Genomic DNA, 21,777 nt, shown 5'->3' with positions numbered 1-21,777 from the left:
CCCAGCCTGCCCTGGGGGTGGCCAGATGGCTCCAGCTTACAACCAAGGCTTGAGTAGGCAGGCAGGGCACATGCATTCACCCTGACTACTGGGAAAGGGAGAGGGGAGAGTCGGAAGGCACACAAGCACCTAGGGGTGTCAAATGCAGACCCCAGCTACAACACAGAAGCAAGAGCAACAGCAGTGGAGAGAAGTAGGGCAGATGAGGTAGGTAGAAGGAAGAAGAAAGCTCAGCTCCAGGGGACGAGGCCAGCCAATACCCCAGCCCAGCACAGCCTGCTGGCAGACAGTGGGGACCTGGGGAGGCGACACCATGCTGAAGCCTGGGAAGGGCTTCCTTGCCAAAGCAATGCCCTCCATGACCAATGTTCTACCTGCTCGGTCGTCGGTTGGGAGGGGCTCGGCAGGAAGCAACTCGACTGGCGTTGGGGGCCCAGGGCAGAGGGAGGTAGAGAGACACAGAAGGGATGAGAGGAAAGAGAGGTAGAGACATGGGCTTTCGAAACAACCACAACATCCACATGGGAGGCTGGCAGGGAGGAGGCAGAACACAAAGAACAAGGACTCCTGGGTCCACAGAGCGGCTGCCTTAGAGAACCCTTTCCTTAATCACCTCATCCATTCCCCTGCCTTTAGACAGGCAAAAGCTAACCCTACCCAGGTCAAAAAGCATTGCCCTTGTTTGCTGGGCGTTCTAAGAAATAACAAGCCATAGTTCTGACATCCTTAGTGCCCTACCCTGGAGTCTTTTGAGACATTTCCAGGAAATTCTCCTTTAGGTGTCTAACCTAAACCTTTTCTGCTCTTGCCTAAATCTCAAGTGAAGAAGGAACATCTTGTGGGCAGTGAGGGCATGGATGAAGCACTGGAGGTGGCCAACACCTGGGCCCCAGGAGAGCAGGTAGACTCACCTTTCTGCTGCAGGGCTAGCTGACGCTTGGTCTCAATGTCTTGCAACGTGGCCGCCAGGTTGCGTGGAAGGCTGCTGGTGCCGTTCTGGGTGAGCAGAGAGCTCTGCAGTGAAAGGGGGTGAGCTGGAACCTGAGGCTGTGAAGGGTCTTTCTCCCCAGGCTTCTGTAGGTGGCCCTGAACTCTCCCCAGGGGACAGTGTACCAGGCACCCTCCATCCCTCACCCCATCTCATGCAGCCCACGACATCCTCAGACCTTTGGGGAGGGGCTACGGCCCAGAGTAGCCACACTGAGCTGGGAGGAGGAAGAAGAAGAGCCAGAGGAGGAGGGGAGGGGGCCACTTCGGGTCCTGGGCAAGGGGCTGGTGGCCTCGCCATCCATCTTGGAGCGATAAACCTGGAGGGAGAGATGCTGCCTGATGGCTCTGGAGGCCCCCACTGGACACTGCTCCCATGTCCCCTATGCCAGCTATGATCCGAGGTGCCACTCTGGCACCAGGTCTTTGCAGCTGTCTGCCCACACCTGACAATCACATTAAGTCTCCTGTGCCAGCCCAAGGGGAGATGCTATTGGCAGCTGCCAGGCCTCCTTCCCATGTTCTTCCTCCCTGGGCCAGTGCCTGGTCCAATCCTGGGTCTTAGAAAGGATTCTGTAAACCGATCTATGTTGAGGAGTTACTGTCGGTCAGGCAGGGTGGTGCAGGGGCCCACCTGGAGGCCTGGATTCCTTCTGGCCCAGCTCTGTCACTTACACCAACTTACTCGGAGGGCCACCTGACCTACAAGGGAGGACAGAGGCCTGAAGGAATAAATGCCGAGCCCCCAAGAAGCACTAACATCCATAAATATGGTTTTTAGGGTCAAAACCATCTGACTTCCAGGATAGATTCTGTTTCTGCTACGTGGCCTTAGGGAAATTATTCTCTTTTCATGTCCCAGTGTTTATCTGGGATAATGAATGGTTGAAGCAAAACGCCTGAAAGTTCCTTCCCCAGCTGGGAAAAAGTAGAGCTAACACACACTTACATGAGTCAAAGTCCTCCCACAATGCAGGGGGGTTGCAAGGGGGGGGTTTGCAGCAGGGGTGAATCCTGAATGGGGGCCACTTAGCTAAAAGGAGGTCTGTAGCAGAGGTAAATTCTGACTGGGGAGTGCTTAGCTAAAGGCAGTTCTGCACCAGGGGTGAATTCTGAATGGGGGGTGCTGAGGCACCACAGCCAGTCAGATCAGGGGGAGTCACATCTGAAGGAAGATGGTCTGAGTACCCATAGTCCCTCACAGGCAGGCCCAAGCCCTCTGTGGTAGCACTAAGGGGACTGGGCATGTCTGCTTTCCTCACTTCAAGGGCTCTGCTCCCTTTGTCCTATCTCCAAGTGTCACTCCCGAAGAGACCAGGAGGGAAAAGGGCTGGCAGTCTACACAGGACAGACTAGGTCCACTTGTATCAGGTCTGAGAGTGTGTCGGCTCCTCAGATTGGGTGATCTCTGGGGCCGGGGACTGCCACAGAGCAAGCCCACAGTTAGCAGCCACCTCACCTGGCCTAGGATGCCCTGCCACTAGACTCAGGGTGGCTCAAGCTGCCAGAAGTGCCAGATGGCTGTTTAGGCCTGACCCTCCCTGTCCTCCTTAGGGTCCAGAAGCCCTGTGCCAGCTGGGGGGCGCTGACCCCAGCCTGAGGCATGTGGCTAAGAGTGGCAGAAGGTGTCCAGAACAAAGAGAAACAGGGCCAAGGAGGGTGGGCAGTACCGGAGGGGGTTACCTGCAGCTGGCGGGAGGCTTTGGCAGGCAGAGGTGGGGGGGAGGAGTGAGGGGAGGCGGCAGCTGGGCTGGCCCCCCGCCCGGCCATCAGCTCCTGATACCACTGCTCTAAGTCTACAGCAGGGAGTAGCAGCTTCTCCATCTGGAGGGAGGACGGGTGGGGAGGACGGGAGGGAGGATGGAGAGGAAAGGTGAAGGGAAAGAAAAGGGAGGAAGGAGGAAGGAGAAGCAGATGAGGAGTGAGGACGGGAGGGTGAAAGGAGAGCAGAAAGAGAAGGAAAACAGTGAGAAAACAGCAGTCGCGAGTGTGCTTCTACAGGCAAAGAGCAGCCAGGGCACAGTCCCAGATCACAGCACGTGCTATGCCAGCGACAGCGGCAGCGAGCCACTAGCCCACAGGCACCGGACACCCCCCACCCCCAGGCTGGGAAGCCAGGTGAGCAGGGCAGACACACATAGACAGAGTCACGTGACCCACGGGCTGGGGGCAGCAGGAACACACGGACCACCAACCTTGGGGGAGGGTGTGATAGAAGCAGAGGAGGAGGAGGGCAGCACAGGAGGAAGGCAGGTGGTGGGACCCAGGTCCCGGGAAGCAGAAGCCCAGAGAGGCAGGCCTGGTGCAGGGGAGAGGGGCACGGGCAAGGAGCCCCACATCGCCTTTAGCTGCTCAAGTGTCACGTACTTGGGGGAAGGTCGGGAGTAAGAGGGAATACAAGAGGTTAATGGACTGGTAACCACGGAAAATGGAGGGGAACGGGTGGAGTGCACAGAGCTGGGGCAGCTTGCAGAGGCTGGAGGGCCAGAGTCCTCTGGGCACACTGCCTTCCTCCATGGGCAGGGGAGTGTCCGTCCCTGAGCTGCCAGGGGCAGTGGGAACTCAGAGCCCCGAGAAGAGTGGACGGAACCACTCTAACACTAGTGCCAGTGGCATGTCTCCTCAAACTGAAGGCAAAGGCTGCTGCTCCCACCACCCTGGCCTGAGGGGCACCGAGGGCATCCCGGAGAGGCCCCTGGGTACAGGTTGGCACACTCGGTGGTTGGTACCTCACTGTCAGGCAAGGGCTGAGCGAGCACATCAGGGGGAGTGGCAGAAGCAGAGGGGTCCAAGCGGGCGAACAACTGGAGAACCTCTGCCAGGGTCACATACTCCTAGGGTGCCCAAGGGGCAAAGACGAGGTTAAAAGGGCTCCGCCAGGTGCCTGACACCCCACACTCCATGTCAAGTCACAGGGATGTCACTCCATATCAGTACAATCCCAGAGCAGGGCAGTGGGGGGATGCTGTTCAGCTGTGAGTGCAGACAGCTGTGAGGGGGCTACAGGAAGGCTCCTCTGAACCTTCATTTCCAGGGGGCTTGCCTTGGCACCAGTCCCTGTTCAGCACTGGGTTTCTCCTGGGCTGCTATTGTTGTTTAATACCCTAAAGTCAGAACCAACCAATAGCTGACACTCCAGTGGGTTTTCAGCTGCAGTTAATGGCACAGATTTCTCATCTTTCTCTGAAGAAACAGCTGGTGGATTTGAAACACACACCTTTGCATTGGTAGTGCAACTCCTTACCACTAAGCCACCAGGTATCACTGGGCTTGGAGCAGCCAAGTAAGACTAGAGAAGGCTTCTCGGCCACTAAGGGTCAGAACCCAGCTTCTGGCTGGGAACCTTGTGTCTAATACATTGGAGCTTGAGGTGCACACAGCCAACACTGGGCCATACCACTTCCCTGGTACATGAGGCCTTAGAGGGAATAGTGGAAACAGTCCCAATAAAATAGACCCAAGTGCCCAGGTTCGGCCTTGGAAAGATGCCAACACAAACCCCCATTAAACTGTGGGTTAGAAGGACAGAGACTGCTAAATTTATCACACATCCTTAGAACTCTGAGCTCAGATGTGAGGGTATAAGAGGCACTCCAAACCCAAACACGTGCTGAATCCAAGTACAGAATCGATCCTATTCAAGAGCCCTTCCCAGTACAACTTGAGAAACCAGCTATACCCTAAGAGCCACCATAATGGAAAATGAGCCAGGAGGGTTCAACATGTTGTAAGAATCAATAAATACCATGCAGAACACATGCATATTAATATGCAAATATACACACCGACTGTGCATGGGCTGCCCAGGCACTCTACATAACAGCTGGGCGAGTCAGCCAAAGAATATTCCCATGCCCTGGCCAGCCAAAGCTGAACCCTGAGGAAGAGCTGTAGGAAGCTCAGGAAGCAGGAGAGCAGGCAATGGACCCAGCAGAACATGCTGGACCTAGCAGAACACGCTGTTAGTTGTGTTTACCTCTTGTGCTTTGGGGCAGAGATGAGTGGAAGCAGGTAGAGTTAAAGGGACGGAGGAGGCCCCTGCCTGAGAGGACGCTGGAAACAGGCCCAGAGCCTCAGTTCCCAGCCCCACCTCTGATGACTCGGAGATGAGCAGTTCAGCCTACAGAGAGGGTATGTGATAAAGGGCTGCAGCCCTCACGCTCAGCATAGCCTTCCCACCCTGAGGGCCACGTGACTTGTGTGCTGAGGCAAGCAGGCAGGAGGCCTGGCCCCACAAACCAGGCCATGTAAAGGCTGGGGGGAGTATGGCTCCAGGGGCCTCAGTACCCATGCCTGAGACTGCCTGGCCCCAGACCAAAGCTCAGAGTGCCCTTGGAAACTCCTGCAACCCTCAAGGTAGGCTGCCCAGCCTGGATCTGTACCAGACCTCTGGGCTGTACAACACCCCATCCCATACCCCAAGCCCAGACATAGTCACCCATCCAAAAGAGCAAGATCAGGGGATTCCTAGGAGCCAGAAGTCAAACCCACTGCTGTAAAGGTGATTCTGACTCAGAATGATCCTCCCTCAGGTTTCTCCAAAGTTGTAAATCTTTATAGAAAAAGATCATTCATCTTTCTTCTGTGAAGTAGCCAGTGGATTTGAATTGCCAACTTTTCGGTAAGCAGCCTAACATGTAATACAGTATGCTACTAGAGATCCCTGGGAGTCAGAAAGGCAAGTGAAAAGAAGTAACTGGGAACCACAGAGGGTCACATCCCAGACCTCAGGTCCACTGCTACTCAAATCTCTCCAGGTCAGGAAGATGTTCTCAGACTTTCATACAGCCAGAGCCTCCATAATCCCCAAGGAAGCTGGGGCTGACTTAAGCAGTTACCTCTTTGAGGGTTGAGGTGGTCTTCGGGAAAGGCCTTCCCCCTGTGAGACAGTGGTATCGTCTTTCCAGCATGGCCAGCTTCTCTTTCTCCTGTAAGCCAAGAGCAACAGGAGTCAGCAAGGAGGGGGAAGATGGAGAACACACAAGAGGGGCCATCTGGAGCTCGCCAAGCTCCCCAGCTCTTCTGCACCCACTCCTAGTTCCACTCCTGCCCCGCCACGAGGCCCCAGCCAAGCCTGACCAGGATTACCTTCTGTAGCAGTTGCAGGGCAGCATTCTTGTCCCTGGCCAGGCGCTCCGAGTCTTGCACGGCTTGAGCCCTGATCTGCCCAGCCTGACTGTCCAGAACTGCCAGGCGCTCCTGGAGGACACAGGCTGGTCAGTCAGGCCCCAGCAAGGCAGCGCCGCTCTGAAGATGAGTGAACACTTGCACCTGCCAGGCCACGAGGGTCTTGGGTGAAGGGAATTCATGAATTCTTTCTGCTTGGTTCAGCTCACTCAAAAAAATTTAGGTTCCATAGCCAGCTCCTCCATTCACCTCTCCCTCACCACCAGCCGGCCCTGGAGTCTCCCTCTTCTATTCCCACAGCTTACGGCCTCTAAGAGCTCTGGTGGCATAATGGTCAAGAACTGTGCTGTCAACTGAAAGGTACAAGGTTTGAACCCACCAGTTGCTTCATGGAAGAAAGATGGGCAGTCAACTCCCATGCAGTCCACTGCCTCTGAAAACCCACTGGAGGGCCAGCTATGGTTATTTGAGACTCTATGGTAAACAACAACCACCCCCCAAAGTGTAGAGACACCCAGTAGAGCTCTCAGGCCTCCAGCCTCAGGCTCTGGTCTCTGAACCTTCCTAAAACGGTGGTGAGATTGTTTTCGTTGTTGTTGGTGGGTTGTTTTTCTTATTTGAATTTTCTAATCTCTTGAAAAAGAGATACAGATTTTTTTTTTTAATACCCACAAGTAATCCGCATTCCTCTCCTCAGAAACATCCAGCTTCTCCTTAGTACCCACAGGACAAGGTAGAAATTCCTTAACTGCCACATGGGTTCATACAAGGAGCCTGGCCTTCCCACCACAGCCTTTCCGTCAGGTGCTAGGCAGAAGCACACTTTCTGGCCTGCCTCTCGCTGCTCCCTTAGCCCAGAACTGTCCTTGTCTTCTCCACCCACCGTGAATTTATTCTTTAAGACCAGACCTACTGTTAGCTCTTCTCTAAAGATGTCCTTAATTCCCCATTCAATTTCTTTGCTCCTTTTTAGGTACTTAGTTCATCCTATACCACAATCGGACTTGACTTGTGAAAATCTGTCTCTCTCCTGCCTTCCCTAAGATCCAAGGGCAGGCCAGTATCTTTTCTGCCTCTGTAGCCCTAAGTGAGCTCAGCACAGGAACAATACTCAACAGCCATGTGCTGAAAGAAAATGTAAAGAATAAGTAAACAGGATGAACAGAGCCTGAGAAGAACCAGTTGGGTTAATCCCAAGAGGGCTTCCTGAAAGAAGTGGCTTTAATGCACCACCCTTAGGAGCAAATGTGAGAGGGGGAGGCTGAAGGAAGGATGCATTCTAAATGCAGTCCCAGAACAGCCTGCGGCAAGCCAGGTGATAACCCTCACTGCCAGAGCTCTCACAGAGAATCTGCTAGGAGCCAGGAACTCTGTTAAATGCTTTCCATTTGCTACTTTATTTCCTCCCCACCACTGTCTTATGAAGCAGGTACCTTAGTGTCCATTTTACAAATGAAGATGCTGACATGTTTAGGAGCTGAGGTCTCATAACTAGTAAGAGATGAAGCTAAGGTTAGAACCAGATCTGCTGGACTCCAGTATTTGGGAACCACTTTGAATTAGTGTAAAGAGGACAGAAGACAGGCTCAGGAGGACACAGGGAGCTGAGAGATGGAGGCTCAACAAGGTTCAGGAGGAATAGCACAGGAAAGAATGTGGGCATAGGGTCCCAGGAGCTGAATGCCAATTATCAGGGGTCAGGGTGAGGGTGAGGAGGATGCCTATCCAGAGCCCTGCAGCTCAAACCCAACAGCAACTTAAAGGGATGGGACTGGCTGAGTTAAGGTTCCCTGTTATACTCTCACCAGAAAGAAAGAGGAGGAGGCTGGGAAGTACCAGCCCCAAGACCCAGTGTAACAGAGGATTCCACTTCTGATTCGGAAGCTTAGCTAGGAGGCATTGGTCAAACATGTTAGCTTCTCTAAGCCTAAGTTTGTCTATAAAATAGGGATCAGATGGTCTGTCCTGTGGACCATCCTAAGGACATGAGACAACCTGGGGACGCTTTCTGCTGGTGGATGCTTGGTTCACACCTACAGGCTTAGGAAATATTTGCTTCTTCCCTCCATCATCCACTTCACATCTGGAAAGGGAGTGCATTTACAGCAAAGCAGGTCAGGGAGAAGGGATGTGAATTAGGGGAAAGAGCCCGGGCTACCCAGCACCAAATTGGGGAGCATCAAACTGCTAACTTACTCTGACTCCCCTTCCCAATCTCACTTCCTAAATGTCACACCTCTTCTAACCAGGAAGCTCATGTGTACATGTGTGCACAGACACACAAACCCCAGTCCTGGAGAAGATGTGGGACCATCCTCCATGCCCGTTCCCAACAGCTTCCTAATCCTTGCTCACCACTGGCCTCCTCTCAACTTGACTCCCACCCTCACATGCCTGCCTTACCACCGACCTCCCATGAGCTTTAGACCAGCCAAGGCACCTATCCCCCTAGATTTATAGCCAGACAACTGAGCAGCTATGGCCAAGCCTGAGTATTCAGGGTGCCCTTTCCAGAGCCTTGCTGGCTATCATATGTAAACTGCTGGACACTGGCTATCATATGTGGACTGCTGGACCTTATGAGCATCCCAGGACTTCCACCAGCAGAATGCTCTCTCTAGCAGAGTCAGGAGGGGCTACCTTTCCAACCTTCTCCTCCTCCTCCTTCATCATTCCCCTCACTGTCCAGACAATGACTAGCTTAGGACACAAGATGAATTCTCTCTCCATTTGATGACCAAGGAGCCAGGACTCAGTAAAAATGGGTCTTGCCCACTGAGAGTTTGCATCCATCACATCCTATACTGTCAACTGCTTTCATTCTCACACCAGATTGTTATCACTCTCATTTTTCAGAATAAGCTCCGCGAGTGAAGGAGCACTAGAGCCACACCGCCACCGGGGATTCCAGCACACCTTTCTCTTGGCGATGCTGCGCTGCAGCTCAGTCTTGCTCCGCAGCAGGCCCTGGCCCGCCAGCTCCCGCTCCTCCTCCACGCGGCTCTCCCGTTCCAGCTGCTGGAACTCCAAGTCCTCGAAAAGCTTCGTCTCAGTCTCCAAAGCTTCTGCCTCCTTGAACAACAATGACAAACAGGGTTAGGAGCTGAGTGCCAGGCTACTCTGGGCCTGGAAGCTCAGGCCACAGAGGTGGGGCTGTCGGGGCTGGACCTGGGGGAATGGGGTAAAGGACCAGCTCCCACTCCACCCAGCCCCTCTTCTCGGCTGGCTTCACCCCTGATGCTGGAGCAGCAGGAAGGGCTAATTGACTAATCCCGCCCACAATCCTTCCCGGTCCCCTCCAAGTCGCAGCACCGACCCTGGTGTCCGGCAGGTACTGCAGGGGCCGGGTGGTCCCGTCCCCACCGCTCTCCTCTTCCTTCTGGGCGGGTGGCCCGAGGGGGCCGGGGGCGGGGGGGCGGTGACACTGACCCTTCTCAGCTGCTCCTGTAACTGTTCCCGCACAGACTCGGGGCAGTTATCGAGCTGCGTCTGGAGCTCGGCGTAGAGCGCCTGGCGGGCCTCCAGGTGCCTCCGTCCCGCGGCCAGCTCCGCCCTCTCCTGGTCGGCGGGAGGGGAGGGCGGCACAGGGAGAAACAGAACACACACTCCTCAACTCCGGCCCGCGGAGGGGCAAGGGGGCAGCGGGGAAGCAGGAGGGGCAAGAGAGGGGCGAGAGGCAGGGCCAGGCGGGGCAGAAGAAAAGCGCCAGAAGAGCACAGAAGAGAAAGAGCAAACGAAGAAGGCAGCAAGTGAACAATCAGGCCAGGGGAGCAAGAGGCCAGAGCTGCTGTCAAGCCAGGACTCAGCGGCAGGTGTCCCGGGGCAGGATGGGGGCGGTTGGGGGGGGGTGTGTCACAGGCTCAGGGCAGAAATTGTGATCTCTTGCATTCTTTTCAACTAGGAGTGTTTGGGCAGATTCTAATAAAAGACCCTTATTTGTTTTCTCTCACAGTCAAGGTTAGAGCAGTTTCCAGTCCCCTGTCCTCCAGCTGCCCAGAGACCAAAATTTCACCCTAGGTGAAGGGTAGGGGCAGTAAGGGTTAAAAGTATGAGTGGGATGTGAATTGGGATGGGAGGATGTTAAAGCAACAGCAGTGCAGCAGGGGACCCCAGTCCAGCCCCCCTGGCCTCCCCTGAGCTGGGATGGGGGTGGGTGCTGGCACTGCAGGCTGAACCTAGGCAGGGATGAGGGTTACAATTAGTTCGGCCGTTGCCATGGTGACAGGAGCCCCAGGAGTGGGTACAGAGAGGAGGTGGATGGCTCTGTCTGGGGTGAGATGACACCTCTGAGGGCAGGAAGGGGGCTGAGGGGAGGAGTTGGTGAGTCACCTCTTTGAAGGACAGGCAGAGGAGAAACTGATTCCTAAGGCAGAAGGGGCCTGGGGGCTCAAGCTCGGGCTGGGAGGGAAGCCTGGTGCACCATCCTCACTGTCCCCCCCACCATTTCTCCACCAGCAGCCCCGCTCCCGCCCTCACCACAACCTCCAATAACCTGGCCCAAAGACAAGGTAAGACCCAGGCCTCGAGGCAGTACCAGGCCAAGGAGAAATGAGGTTAAGCAGATTCCCCCCTGGGAGTAAACATCTATAGCAAACCTGTCTCCCTATCCCCCACACACTTCTGCTCCCCTCCCTCCCTGGAGGAAGGCACCCAATGAAGACACCGCTTGTCCTTTAACTCAGCCTGTAAAATACCCTCTTTCCCGAGTGGCATGGAGTGAAAGGTGCCTAGCCAGTCCCATCCTCTCGTTAGAAGGCCCCAGGTGAAAGCTAGGATAGAAGCCTGTCCAAGGCTGTATTGACGGAGAGGAGGACCTCCTTTCCCCTCTGGCTCCAGAAGGAAGGCAGGGGTACTTGGGGGACAGGATGCCTCTCTCTGCTGTGCAGAACACTGGCAGCGTTCTGCAGAGATAGACACCCAGGCTTTTCCACATGAGAAGAGCTCCTCAGCCAGCAATTCTCCCAGCTATCTGCACCTTTTGCCAATGCCCCATGGAGTGAAGTTGATTAGTGTCCTCCCCATCATCCCATTCTTGGGGTCCCACACCAAGAAAAGGAGAGAACATTAGAGGGAGAGCCCAGGGGCACAGATGTGCCCCCGGAGTTAGTGCAAAGGCAGGTGTGGCTCAGCACTTCCAGGTGGCACCGAGTTAGGGGCATGCGGAGAGCCCGGAACAGTGATTAAAGAGTGCGTTAGTGCAAGCCGGGCTGGCAAGCGTGGAGTTAATCTGGCACAGAATTTGGGAGTGTGGTTTTGGGGGCCAGAGCCAAAGCTCAAAAAAAAAAGGGGATCGAAGAATTTTTAAAAGCCTTAAAACTGAAGGCAGAAAACACTCAAAAAAAAAAAATCCAGAAGGAAAATTAAATTATTGGAAAAATACTGTCAAGTCCAGAAATAGACGGCCCCTCTCCACTTCAGAACTTTTGGCACGTTGCTGGGCATCTTGGGTGTGGCTGTCAAGGCCCCTGTGAGATGGAGCGGCCCCTGCAGGCTGGCACGAAATCTGAAAGGGGCAGGGGCAAGAGCTGGGGCCATGAGGGATGGGAGGCTGCAGATTCTGAAGGCTCAGAGGGAGCAGAGGCCTGAGGGCCATTTCCCAAAGACCACGTCCTGAGCACTGGAGCCACGCTTGGAGGGAGATATGCTCCAGCTAGTCAGACCCAAACCTGAACCACTCCCCAGCACCAATGCCCTCAGCCTGTGCTGAATGCCCAAGAGAGGGCTTCGGCACTTCCTAGAAATGCCATGAAGTATCCAGAACGGCAGGTACCCAGGCACCTAAAAGTAGCACAAAGACCAAGACAAAGGAGGCCCCAGACACCAGCCCGGCCCTGTGTCATCCTTCAAGCTAGTACCTTTCACAGAGGTCAAGGTCCCTTGGCCCTGGACAGACACAAAGACCTCCAGGTCTGCAGGGTAGAGGAAGTGAGGGGTTCAGGGCCCTAGGAAGGCATGTCCTTCTCATTTCTCAGGCCCTGGTTCTAAATATTGGGCAGGCCAGCTGGGAGTTACCTTGTCCCGCTCCTTCTGGATGCCTGTCTCCAGCGTGGCCAGCTTCTCCTGCAGCTGGTCCACTGCCTTCTGTTCTTTCTGCAGCAGTGTCCGCTCCGCCTCTCTTTCCCCCTGCAGCAGCGCCCGCTCCATTTCAGCCTGTGGGCAGACAGATGTCAGGGTCCACATCAAGGATGCAGGACTCAGGCTCTGCTGTGGGGGTTCCCCTGATCTGCCGCGGGCCTTCGAGGCTCACCTCCCGGGCAGACTCCTGCAGCTGCTGCTCCAGCTCCTTCACACGGACCTTGAGCTGCTCCACTCGCCCCAGTACCCGAGCCCGCTCCTCCTCCAGGGCCAGCACCTCTCCCTGGAGCTTGGAGCTGGGTGCATCTTCATGCTGGAGGGCAGGGAAGGCATCAGCTGGAGAAGCCTGGAGCCCTTCACTGGCAGACTAAGAGAATGGAACCTCACTCCCAAGGGCATCTGGAGGGGGAGCTGGACTGAGGCAGGAGGCAAATCCCCCTGTGTGGGGAGCAACAGGGCTCAGCTCAAGGGAATAAAAGCTTACCAAAGAATGCCAGGCTTGGGTGGGGCCCCAAGGAAGGGCAGGTTATAAAACATTTATAGCTTGGGAAACTCACCAATACCCCCTTCATCCTTGCCTCCTCATTCCTATACCTGTGAGCTCCACTTTCTTTCCAAATTGATTTTTCAATTATTACGCTCTCCCTGGGCCTTGACAACTACCAAACCAGCCTCCCCTGGGTTCTGGCAGGCTGCCCCACCTCCTGCTGGGTGCTCTCAGTGCTGCTACACTCCTCCTTGAGATTCTCCTCATCCGAGCGTTCCACACTCTCCCACAGACGCTGCGTGGCACCTCCAGGCTCCTCACTGCCCCTCACAGAAGTCCCCATGGCTCCTGCAAGGCCCCTGGAGGGCCTCCAGTCTGCCAGTGCCAAGGCTGCAGTGGCCTCCCCAATGCTGGGCAGCTCGCCGGCTTCAGGGCTTCCATCGGCCCGACTATACTCAGCACATAGGTTCAGGATTGTCTCCAGACGCTGGCGTTCCTAAGCAGAGTGGACAGAGCAGGGAGTGAGAGGGGAGAAGTCAGCTTGGTGCCCTGGCAGGAAAGAGAACTCTGACCCTAAGGGCCTGGCATCAACCCAAGAAAGTACCAGCCCCAAGGTCTGAGAAAGGCAGAGGGTGGGTGTGCCTATTAAAAGCAGACAAGCAGCCAGGTGACAGGCCACCTGCCCACAAGGCCAGCCCCTCCCATCTTCCTGCTTCCTTTCCCTCCCCATTCAATCCCAGGAGACTCTTTCGTGTCTGGATGCATACAGTACACCTATACACATACAGCTAGATGCAGAGTACACCTGGACACAACACCGGAAGATGAACAGAGTACACCCAGACACATAAAGGTAGATGCAGAGTACACCTGGACACACACCGAAGATGCACAGAATACACCTAGACACACACAGAGCACACTTAGACACAGACAGGAACACACACAGGAACACAAACTAAGACATCAGATAGGCACTCTGGCGCTCATGTGCACATGGAAACTACAGATAAGAATCACAGACACCCTCATGGTCTACCTGACACACACATCTGTGCTAGCCCTGCATTACTAAGCACACACACAGACACCAGCCCAGACTTGCACAAACATAGAGTTATATACATGCACATATAAACACACTCTAGCAAGGGATGGGCACCCCGACAGACAGCAGAGAGCTTGACTTATGGTGGACACAACATGCAGGTTCACAAAAAGACAAAGGCATAGGCATACTCGGCCGCAGACACACATGATGGTGAGGCAGACACCAGACACAGTCCTCCTTTGCCCCTCTCATCTCCAAATCACTCTCAGGAGTCTTGATAGTAGGATAGGCTACTGCCAGGCCTTAACCCACAGACCTAAAGTGTTTCATGGCCCTAGCACTCAGCTCACCACAAACATACACACACACTACTTAATGCCTGCCCATTCACAGCCCCTCTCAACAACCAAGAAGGTAAAGGAGGGATGATGGTACAATCATGTACCTGGTGGTGTCTTCCACCCTCATTTGTGACACCCTGGCCCTGCAGACACCTCTAGCCCCAACAAGCACCCAAAGTTTTTCAGGGCCCCTTGACTTCCTCAGGTGTCCCTCACTGTGCTAAACAGTTTGGCCAGGATGCCCAGACACTTACCCAGCTCCCCTCCTGCAATCTGCTCAGCTCCATGACAAAAAAAGGGCAAAAACTGCGCCCCAGCACCAGGAGGCTGGCTGAGTGTGCCTGCCCCAGCTCCAGGACCAAGATAAGTAGCCTGGGTGAAGAAGGAGGGGCAGAGAAGGCGGCCTCCAAGTCTTAAAGTGGCAGGTGGGGCAGGTTGGGGCTGGTGAGATGTGTGCTAGTGTGCAGTGGGGGTGGGGAGGCTGTATGGAGGCAATGAGGCGGCCTGGCCACCTGTCTGCCTGTGCAAGGTTCACTGCTCTCCTCCAGGATACAACCCCAGGCCAGAGTGGGCCAAGCAGTCTTCTCTAGGCTAAGATTTTTATTTTTTAAAGAAAGAGGGGATAAAGAAGCTGTCTCTCTCATTTTTCCCTCACTCGACACAAACACACTGCCCCACACCCTCGCAATAGATGATAGATAGATAGATAGATAGATAGATAGATAGATAGATAGATAGATGTAGATAGATATAGGTAGATAGTCAGAACTACTCAGCTCTGTTCTCCTCCTCAGCTTAGTTCTGGAGTTCCATTCCCCCAAGAACCTTGTTCTTCTGCTCTTGTGGGAGACAGGGCATAGGAAGGGCCATACCCATGCCCTACCCCCTGGGTCCCAGCTCCCTGTGCACACAGCTCTTTGAGCTCCCCTGCTATCTGGGGAATCTGGGCCCCTGGTCAGCTCAGATGCCCAAATGCCAGAGGCAGTCTCCAGACAGCTGCCCAAAACCACACCCCATGGTGCATGCACCCACACATATGCACATGGATAGATACAACACAGAATCCAGCCAGGGGAGATTGACTACCCATTCTTGCCTTCTTCCTGCCACTTGCACTCCCCACTGGGCCAGAATGGGGACCACTCATTTGTAGAAGTCAAAGAGAAGTAAGACAGAAAGATCAAGAACATTTCTAATAAATTCTGTGTTGTAAAATAAATGCAAATCTAACAACCATACAAGACTAAAGGGGCAGCATCCACCCAGGCACAAAGCTCACAAGGTGGAAAGGGATAGGAAAGAAGGACAAATGGAAATGGTAATCACAAGGGGGAAGTGGGAAGAGTTTTGTTACAATATGGTGACTGTAATCATTGTAATGATAAGACATTGTGTGTCAGCTGCTGGATGGAAGATCAAATGGCTCTCAAAACTTTCACTTAAATCACAATAAATAAAAAGCTAAATGCAAAATTAGCATGCACTTAAAATAAAACCTTAGAGATTTCAAAGAAAGTTCTTCAAGACACCAGAGCGTCTGAGGTGGACCCTGGAGGTGGAGGAGTCTGTATAGGCCAGGCTTTGTCCCCAGCCAGCTCCCACCCTGCCAGCTGGCCTATCTAGGCACTGGCAGAGCCCTTGCCCAGGACGGCAGGCAGCTTCCTGTGTCCACTCACCAGCCGCTCCATCTCCTGCTCTCGGAGCCGCTCCTGGCGCTGCCGCCGGTGGTACTCCAGGAGGTCATCCTCATTGTCACTGATCTCCGTGATGCTGTTCTTCCGCTCCCGGGTGACAGGCACCCGTAAGTCCCCACTGGAGAGCTTCCTCTGGGCACGGGGGCTCTGGCGGGGTGAAGCCCCCGTCAGTGAGCCCAAACTGTAAGCTGGACTCAGCCTGCCACTAAAACTGCCTTTGCGGGGTGCCAGGGACTCCCCCAAAGTGGGCGAGGGGCTCCGTGTCCTACGGCCCCGTCCACCCAGTGTCAGGGAGAATTCCTCTGGTGACGCCCCATGAGCTGCCCAGCGTCGGGGCCGGGGACTCTCTGCCACTTCTCTGGTTAGCTTGAGATCTGGGGTGGTCCGGGAGGGCATGGGGGAGAGAGCCCGTCGGGACAGAGATGGGCTCAAGGGTGGAAGTTCTCGCATACTGTCCAGGCCACGCCGACCCAGGTGTGGGCTCTCAGGAGGCTGAAGGGTACGGGTGGCTGACCCATCTGAAAATGTCCGGCCCACCAGCTGGCGCGAGGGGCTGGTTGTCAAGGACCGCTCGGTGCCTGGTGGCTCCCGGAAGGGGCTGGGAGGGCGGTCCTGAAGTGTGCCAATCTTGTTGCGGGGAGCAGGGACTGGAGACTGGAACTTGGGGCTGCCAGGAATGCTGGTGGGTTGGCTGCGAGCACCAGAAACAGAGTATTCACTCAAGCTGATGGCTACTACAGGCAGCTGCCCACCCAGCCGGGGGCTTTCTGTGGCTCTGCGGGCTTCCGCTAAGACAGTGGCCGCGGGGCTGTCAGTCAGCAGACCTCGGAGGCCAGGGCTCGGGGGCCGCTCATGCCCTCCTTTCCTGCTCAGATGGGGGCTCTCAGAGGAGCGGGTGCTGCTTGGGCGGGGCTGTGGGGGCTGCAGGGCCAGATGGTAGCTGGAGGAGCGAGCTGGAACCAAAGGGGGCATAGAAGGTCCTGGCTCCTGCCCACTGGGCGAATGGCTGGCACAGCTTCCGCTGCTGGCTGGTGAAGAGAGCGGAGAGAAGGCAGGCGAGGTGTTCTCGTAGCTGGAGCCCACAGACATAGCGCCAGGGCTTGTGGGCGGGGAGAGCAGGTAGCGTCCACCATTGGCCATTGGTGACAGGGGAGAGGTTGTAGCAGGCTTCTTAGCAGCAGCTCCAGGCTCTTCCAGCACCAGCGAGTCCATGATTTCCTGCAGGTCCTTCTCAATGGAGCTTACCAGGGAGCTGTGGCTGGCACATCCGGGTCCCCGGAGGGCAGGCTGTGCAGGGTGGTTCCCGTTCACCAGGCTTTCAGATTCAGCTGAAGGAAAAGGCAAAAAAGGCTCAGGCCTTCGTCTCCACTTTGGGAGCTGCACAAAGAGAGCGGACACTCTCCCAGCTCCCTGTCTCACGGTAGACTTGCAAAGGCTCTGCCACTGGCTGTTATGCATGCAACCCTAGCCAAGCTGCTTGCATTTTAAGATTCAGGGCAGATCTAGTGATGATGTCTCTGGATAGACAATGCCAGGCACTGCTAGGCCTAGGTGCTGCTAACTCACCCCATACTAGGCCTCTCTCATGCCTTTATTTCCCAAGCCTTCTGCACCTGTCCTTCAAGAAGGTGGATGGCCTGAAAATGTAGCTGGCCAGATGTTTCCAGGGCTCTCAGTCTAACAGGACACCCTCCAGGGTGCAGCTAGAGGCCCAGAAAAACAAAGCCTCCAGGGCTGGGCTGGCTGAGGGCTGTGTGGAGCACCACTTTATCCAATCAGAAGCAGGGAGGCGTCTGGTGTTAATGGCTGGTTCCTAGAAGCCAGGCTGGCCAGTATCTCAGGGCAGCTCAGTGCCTTCAATTATCCCATTAAGCCATGCCAGCAAGGACCACACCTTGGCCATGCCCCAGGCGTCAACCAAGAAGCAGTCCCTGGAACCACTGCCTCTAAATGGCAGGGCAACAGCTGGGGGAAAAGGTAAAACCAACCAAGAACTAGACTGAAAACAAGACTTTTAATCAAGAGGTGTTGGGGAAAACATTGAGAGGAGTAAAAAAAAAAAAATTTAAAAAGGGTAGTAGAGTTGACACTTTTTGCAAGACCAAGTTTGGGTTCTAAACTATGAGTGAGAACTCTGGGGCCACAGTCAGTGGTTTTCATGGGCACCGATGATCCCAGAGATCATCCACCTTCCCACATGTCCCTAGTCTGCTAATGCCACTGACAGCAACCCAGTAGGTTTACCTGACACCTGTCCACCCACCCCAGCACCATGTCATCCCATAGCCATCTGAACATTATTGCAAAGTCTCTCCTGGTTTGCACCCCACACCCTAGTCAGCTGGGCAGAGGAGGGCTGTGCTGGTTCCCTAGGACAATCACCAACTCTCCTCTGGAGAATCAATAATTCACACACAAACTGCAGCTGTTCCATTGAGTCATCAGCTGGCATGGCCTGGCCTGGGGGTGGGGCAGAGCCTAAGGGCATGATTAGCAGCAGGTGGGACGCACCAGCACTTACTGGGGGCACAAGCTATGTTTTGTCTGCTCATCAGGCCACCCTCAAGGGTCAGGTCAAGGTGCTGCTGGTTCCCTGGACATAGAAGATCAAGGTCACTGAGTGGCATCACCCAGGGAAGGGGGGACACAGGTTAGCAGAGTCCCCCACCTCTTGAGCATATGACTCCTCAATTCCAGCCAAACAGCACTGCCTTGGATCTCTCCCATGGCCTGACTGCCTGACATTCTCCACCAATGGCCCATGGCAGATGGCAGCAAGCCCAGACCACAGGCATTGTCCTGCCTTAACACTCAAAGTGTGAGCGGAGTGGGCAAGAAGTGCCACAAATCCAACCCCTTGTCCCAGGTGGGTACCTACCTGGGCCAGGGGTGTAAGGGGGCCCAGGGGCCCGGCCCCCTGCTGGAATCATGCTCTTCATCCACTTGGCTTCAGCCGGGTGGTTAAAGCGAAGGAAGGTAGACTGACCCAGACACAACATACAGCCTGCAGGAAAAGAAAAAACTGGGTAGGTCAGGCAGGGCTGAATTATCCCTTCCCCTTAGCACAGCATGCTCGCCACAGTGTCCCTGCACTGCAGTGTCCACAAACATCCTCTGAGTCACCTGACCTCACCTGGGCTTGAGACAGGGCCCTCTAGGTCTCACAGCATACAGGAGAGTGGAAAGTGCAATAATTTGAGGGTCCCCAGAGCTGAGTTCTAATTTATCTCCTCTTCTTAATAGCTAAGAGATCGTTGGGTGGAATTATTTCACTTCTTTTGGAGTTCTAGTAGCTTAAAGCTCAAAGGCACAAGGTTTGAATCCACCAGATGCTCCATAAGAGAAAGGCAATAGCCTCCTGTACGATTTACAGCCTCTGAAAACCTGCTAAGAGCTAGGAGTTGGTTCAACTCCAGGGTACATAACAACAATAATTTGAGTCTCATTCTCACATCAGAAAACAATGGGAACAATACCACTGATCTTTCCAGTTAAGAAGACATGCAAATATGTTCTGTAAATGTAGATGCTTCTTCAGGGGACAAGGACACTCATGTCTCCCACCTCAACCTCAATCCACAGCCCATCTATATCTGCCCCACAGTCCTGGGATCGAAGGGACAGCTTGAGAGGCAACACAACTCATAGGGTCACAAAAGGAGCTCTAAGATGAGGGACGGGGTAACATTTCTGGCTCCTTATCACTGAGTGGCCCTCAGAGAGCTCGGCTATCCTCTCTTTCTGGTATAGTACCCTCTGGTATGGTATCTTCCCACTCCCTGGTCTTCCCTGGAATCTAGGCCACTAGACCCAGCCCCAGGCAAGCACATTCCCAGGCAGTAGCCACAAGCCCAGTCCTGCTCAGAAACTGTAAGTGAATGGTGAGGGAGGTGGAGGACATGTGGGAGCCAGAAAATGTAGCCAGGGGCACTAGGAGTGTGCAGAGGAGCAGGTGTGCCCACAGGCGCCTAAGCCTGGCTGGCAGAATGCCTCCTCCGGGCCACACCAAGCGCTTGAGGACTCTTTCAAACGATGCTGTTCGGAGAGAAGCCAGAGCTCAGATGCTAATACCCACTGCCCTTCCAATTTGTCTACACCCTGGGCCCCTGGGCCCTAGCCTCTTGTCAACCCAATCTGGTGCCACTTGGCACCCCAAGCTTCATGCCAGTCTGAGCTCAGACTGGCAAGGAAGTCTACATTCCTGGACGCTGAGACAGTTGAGCTGAGGCAGGCTGCAAGGGCAAGGGGCATCCCAGGCCACGTGGGTACCTTGGCAGGCTCCTGCTGAGCAGCTCAGGAGTCTGGTGCAGGGACCCTGGGCACTGATGTGGAGTGGCAGGGGCGGGCATGAAGCAGAGAGCCTTAGAGCCAGCAGGCACAGCAGACAAAGCTCCTCACCACTGTGGCACACCCACAGGACTTTCCGGGTAGTGAGCACCAAAAATTCCAAATGCTGATGAGCAATTAGAGGTCCTGATGGTGCAATGATTAAGCACTCTCATTGCTACCTGAAAGGTGGGCAGTTTAAAACCCATCAGGACAAAGATGCGGCAGTCTGCATCTATAAAGATCTGACAGGTAATATGACTATGCGTGTGAACATGCTCTGCAAACAGAGCCTAGGAAACCCTATGAGGCAGCTGTTCTCTGCCTGTAGGGTCACTATGAGCTGGAATCCATTTAACAACAGTGGGTGTGATTTGGTAAAGATGAATGGTTAGGAGAGGGGGCAGCCTTCCCTGCTAACCCACCAATCAGAGGATCCCAGAGTAATCATAACTGAAAAAATAATAGCCAACCGCACCATTCACCTAATTACAACCACAGCTGTTTCAGAAAGAACCCTGCTCCTCTAGTCATTTAACAAGCTAATTAATGATGAGTTCACAGGGTCTAGACAGGCCCACTCAACCCTAGGTTGATGAAGTGAGAGGGCGGTAGGGATCAGGAGCCTGACCACACAGCCCAGGAGCGGAAGGAGGTCGGAGTCTGGGTGCATTCCTGTCTACTAGCTCCAGGCCCACCCAAGGAGGCTGACAGCATTGGGGGACCCTCCATCCTGGCCCCTGCTAGTTCCCTGTCCCTCCTCTGCCTCTAAGCCTCCCTAGCCCAGGGGGTGTGGCCATGCTGCCTCTGGTCTATAAATAGGTGATGCCAGGCAGCAGCTCTGGAGCCATATTAATAGAGCGGGCAGGAGGATAGCAGGACTAAAAGCCTCCCAAGCTCCAGCCCAAATTAACTTTTCTATTTGCACTCGGGGCCCCAGGCATTATCCCAACTCTAGTACCTACTGCCCAAAGAGTTTGGGCAGCCTCTGCTTCTGGGAAGAAACCTCACTGTCCACTCCTTCCTCATACCCACAAAAGCCAAGAACCCCTTCCCAGGAGCCGAAGTCTGTGCCGCCCCCCAACCCCTCCATCTCCAAGTGGCTCAAGGCCCAGCTGTGTGCAGGTGGTTGTGGGAGATGAACATCTGGAGCGAAAGGAGGGGAAAGGAGAAGGTGGATCCTATCTCTGAGAGAGGAAAAAGGGAAAACACACCTCACACACTCACAGAAACACATGGATGCACTCAACCCTACTCACAAACCTACGTGTACACAGGCAGGGACAGTCACTGCCCCGCTGGCCACCCAAACAGAACGGCCAAAGGGAGGCTGGGAGAGGGGACGATATAAGGAAGAGCCATGGCCCTTAAATCGGCGCTCCCCTTGGTCATAATCCAGGCTTCCCTCATCCTTACCAGGACCCCCCCACCCTGGGGGAACTGGTAAGCGAACGGGCTCGGAAGATGAGGGATGCACACTGTTGCCGACTGCCCCCAAGTCCAGACCCCATACTCAAATGTCTGAGGCCTAACATTCTCAAGCTCCAAATCAGGGCCGGGGTCCCCTTCCCCTGCCGGCGTCCACCCCCACCGGCCGCCGCTCCCAGTCTGCGCTTCTCCCAGCCCCGCGCCGGGGGTCCGGGCTGCCCGCGGCGGCGGACTCACCTCCCGGCGGGACCTCCGCGCCGC

The 21,777-nt window shown here is 54.8% G+C and overlaps 1 protein-coding gene across 3 annotated transcripts in view; it reads right to left on the bottom strand.

Moving 5' to 3' along the window:
- PHLDB1 (pleckstrin homology-like domain, family B, member 1) overlaps nucleotides 1–21,777 on the bottom strand; it is a 44,481-nt gene that overhangs the window by 10,363 nt on the left and 12,341 nt on the right. For 2 of the 3 annotated variants that reach the window (XM_006890834.1, XM_006890835.1), the window contains 11 exons: nucleotides 18,641–18,766; nucleotides 15,745–17,090; nucleotides 12,891–13,172; nucleotides 12,362–12,502; nucleotides 12,127–12,264; nucleotides 9,031–9,186; nucleotides 6,076–6,186; nucleotides 5,826–5,915; nucleotides 2,671–2,811; nucleotides 1,167–1,307; nucleotides 912–1,014 (listed from right to left, as the gene is read on the bottom strand). In XM_006890834.1, coding sequence (XP_006890896.1) covers nucleotides 912–1,014; nucleotides 1,167–1,307; nucleotides 2,671–2,811; nucleotides 5,826–5,915; nucleotides 6,076–6,186; nucleotides 9,031–9,186; nucleotides 12,127–12,264; nucleotides 12,362–12,502; nucleotides 12,891–13,172; nucleotides 15,745–17,090; nucleotides 18,641–18,766 — 2,775 coding nt within the window. The remainder of the gene's footprint in view (nucleotides 1–911; nucleotides 1,015–1,166; nucleotides 1,308–2,670; nucleotides 2,812–5,825; nucleotides 5,916–6,075; nucleotides 6,187–9,030; nucleotides 9,187–12,126; nucleotides 12,265–12,361; nucleotides 12,503–12,890; nucleotides 13,173–15,744; nucleotides 17,091–18,640; nucleotides 18,767–21,777) is intronic. The other variant, XM_006890836.1, reaches the window with a different exon arrangement.

This window comes from Elephantulus edwardii, unplaced genomic scaffold (assembly GCF_000299155.1).
Source record: "Elephantulus edwardii isolate Elephantulus edwardi_28Jun2011 unplaced genomic scaffold, EleEdw1.0 scaffold00093, whole genome shotgun sequence".
NCBI lineage: Eukaryota > Metazoa > Chordata > Mammalia > Macroscelidea > Macroscelididae > Elephantulus > Elephantulus edwardii.
Note: the sequence above shows the minus strand (reverse complement) of the source record. Positions and strands in the feature narration are given on the sequence as shown.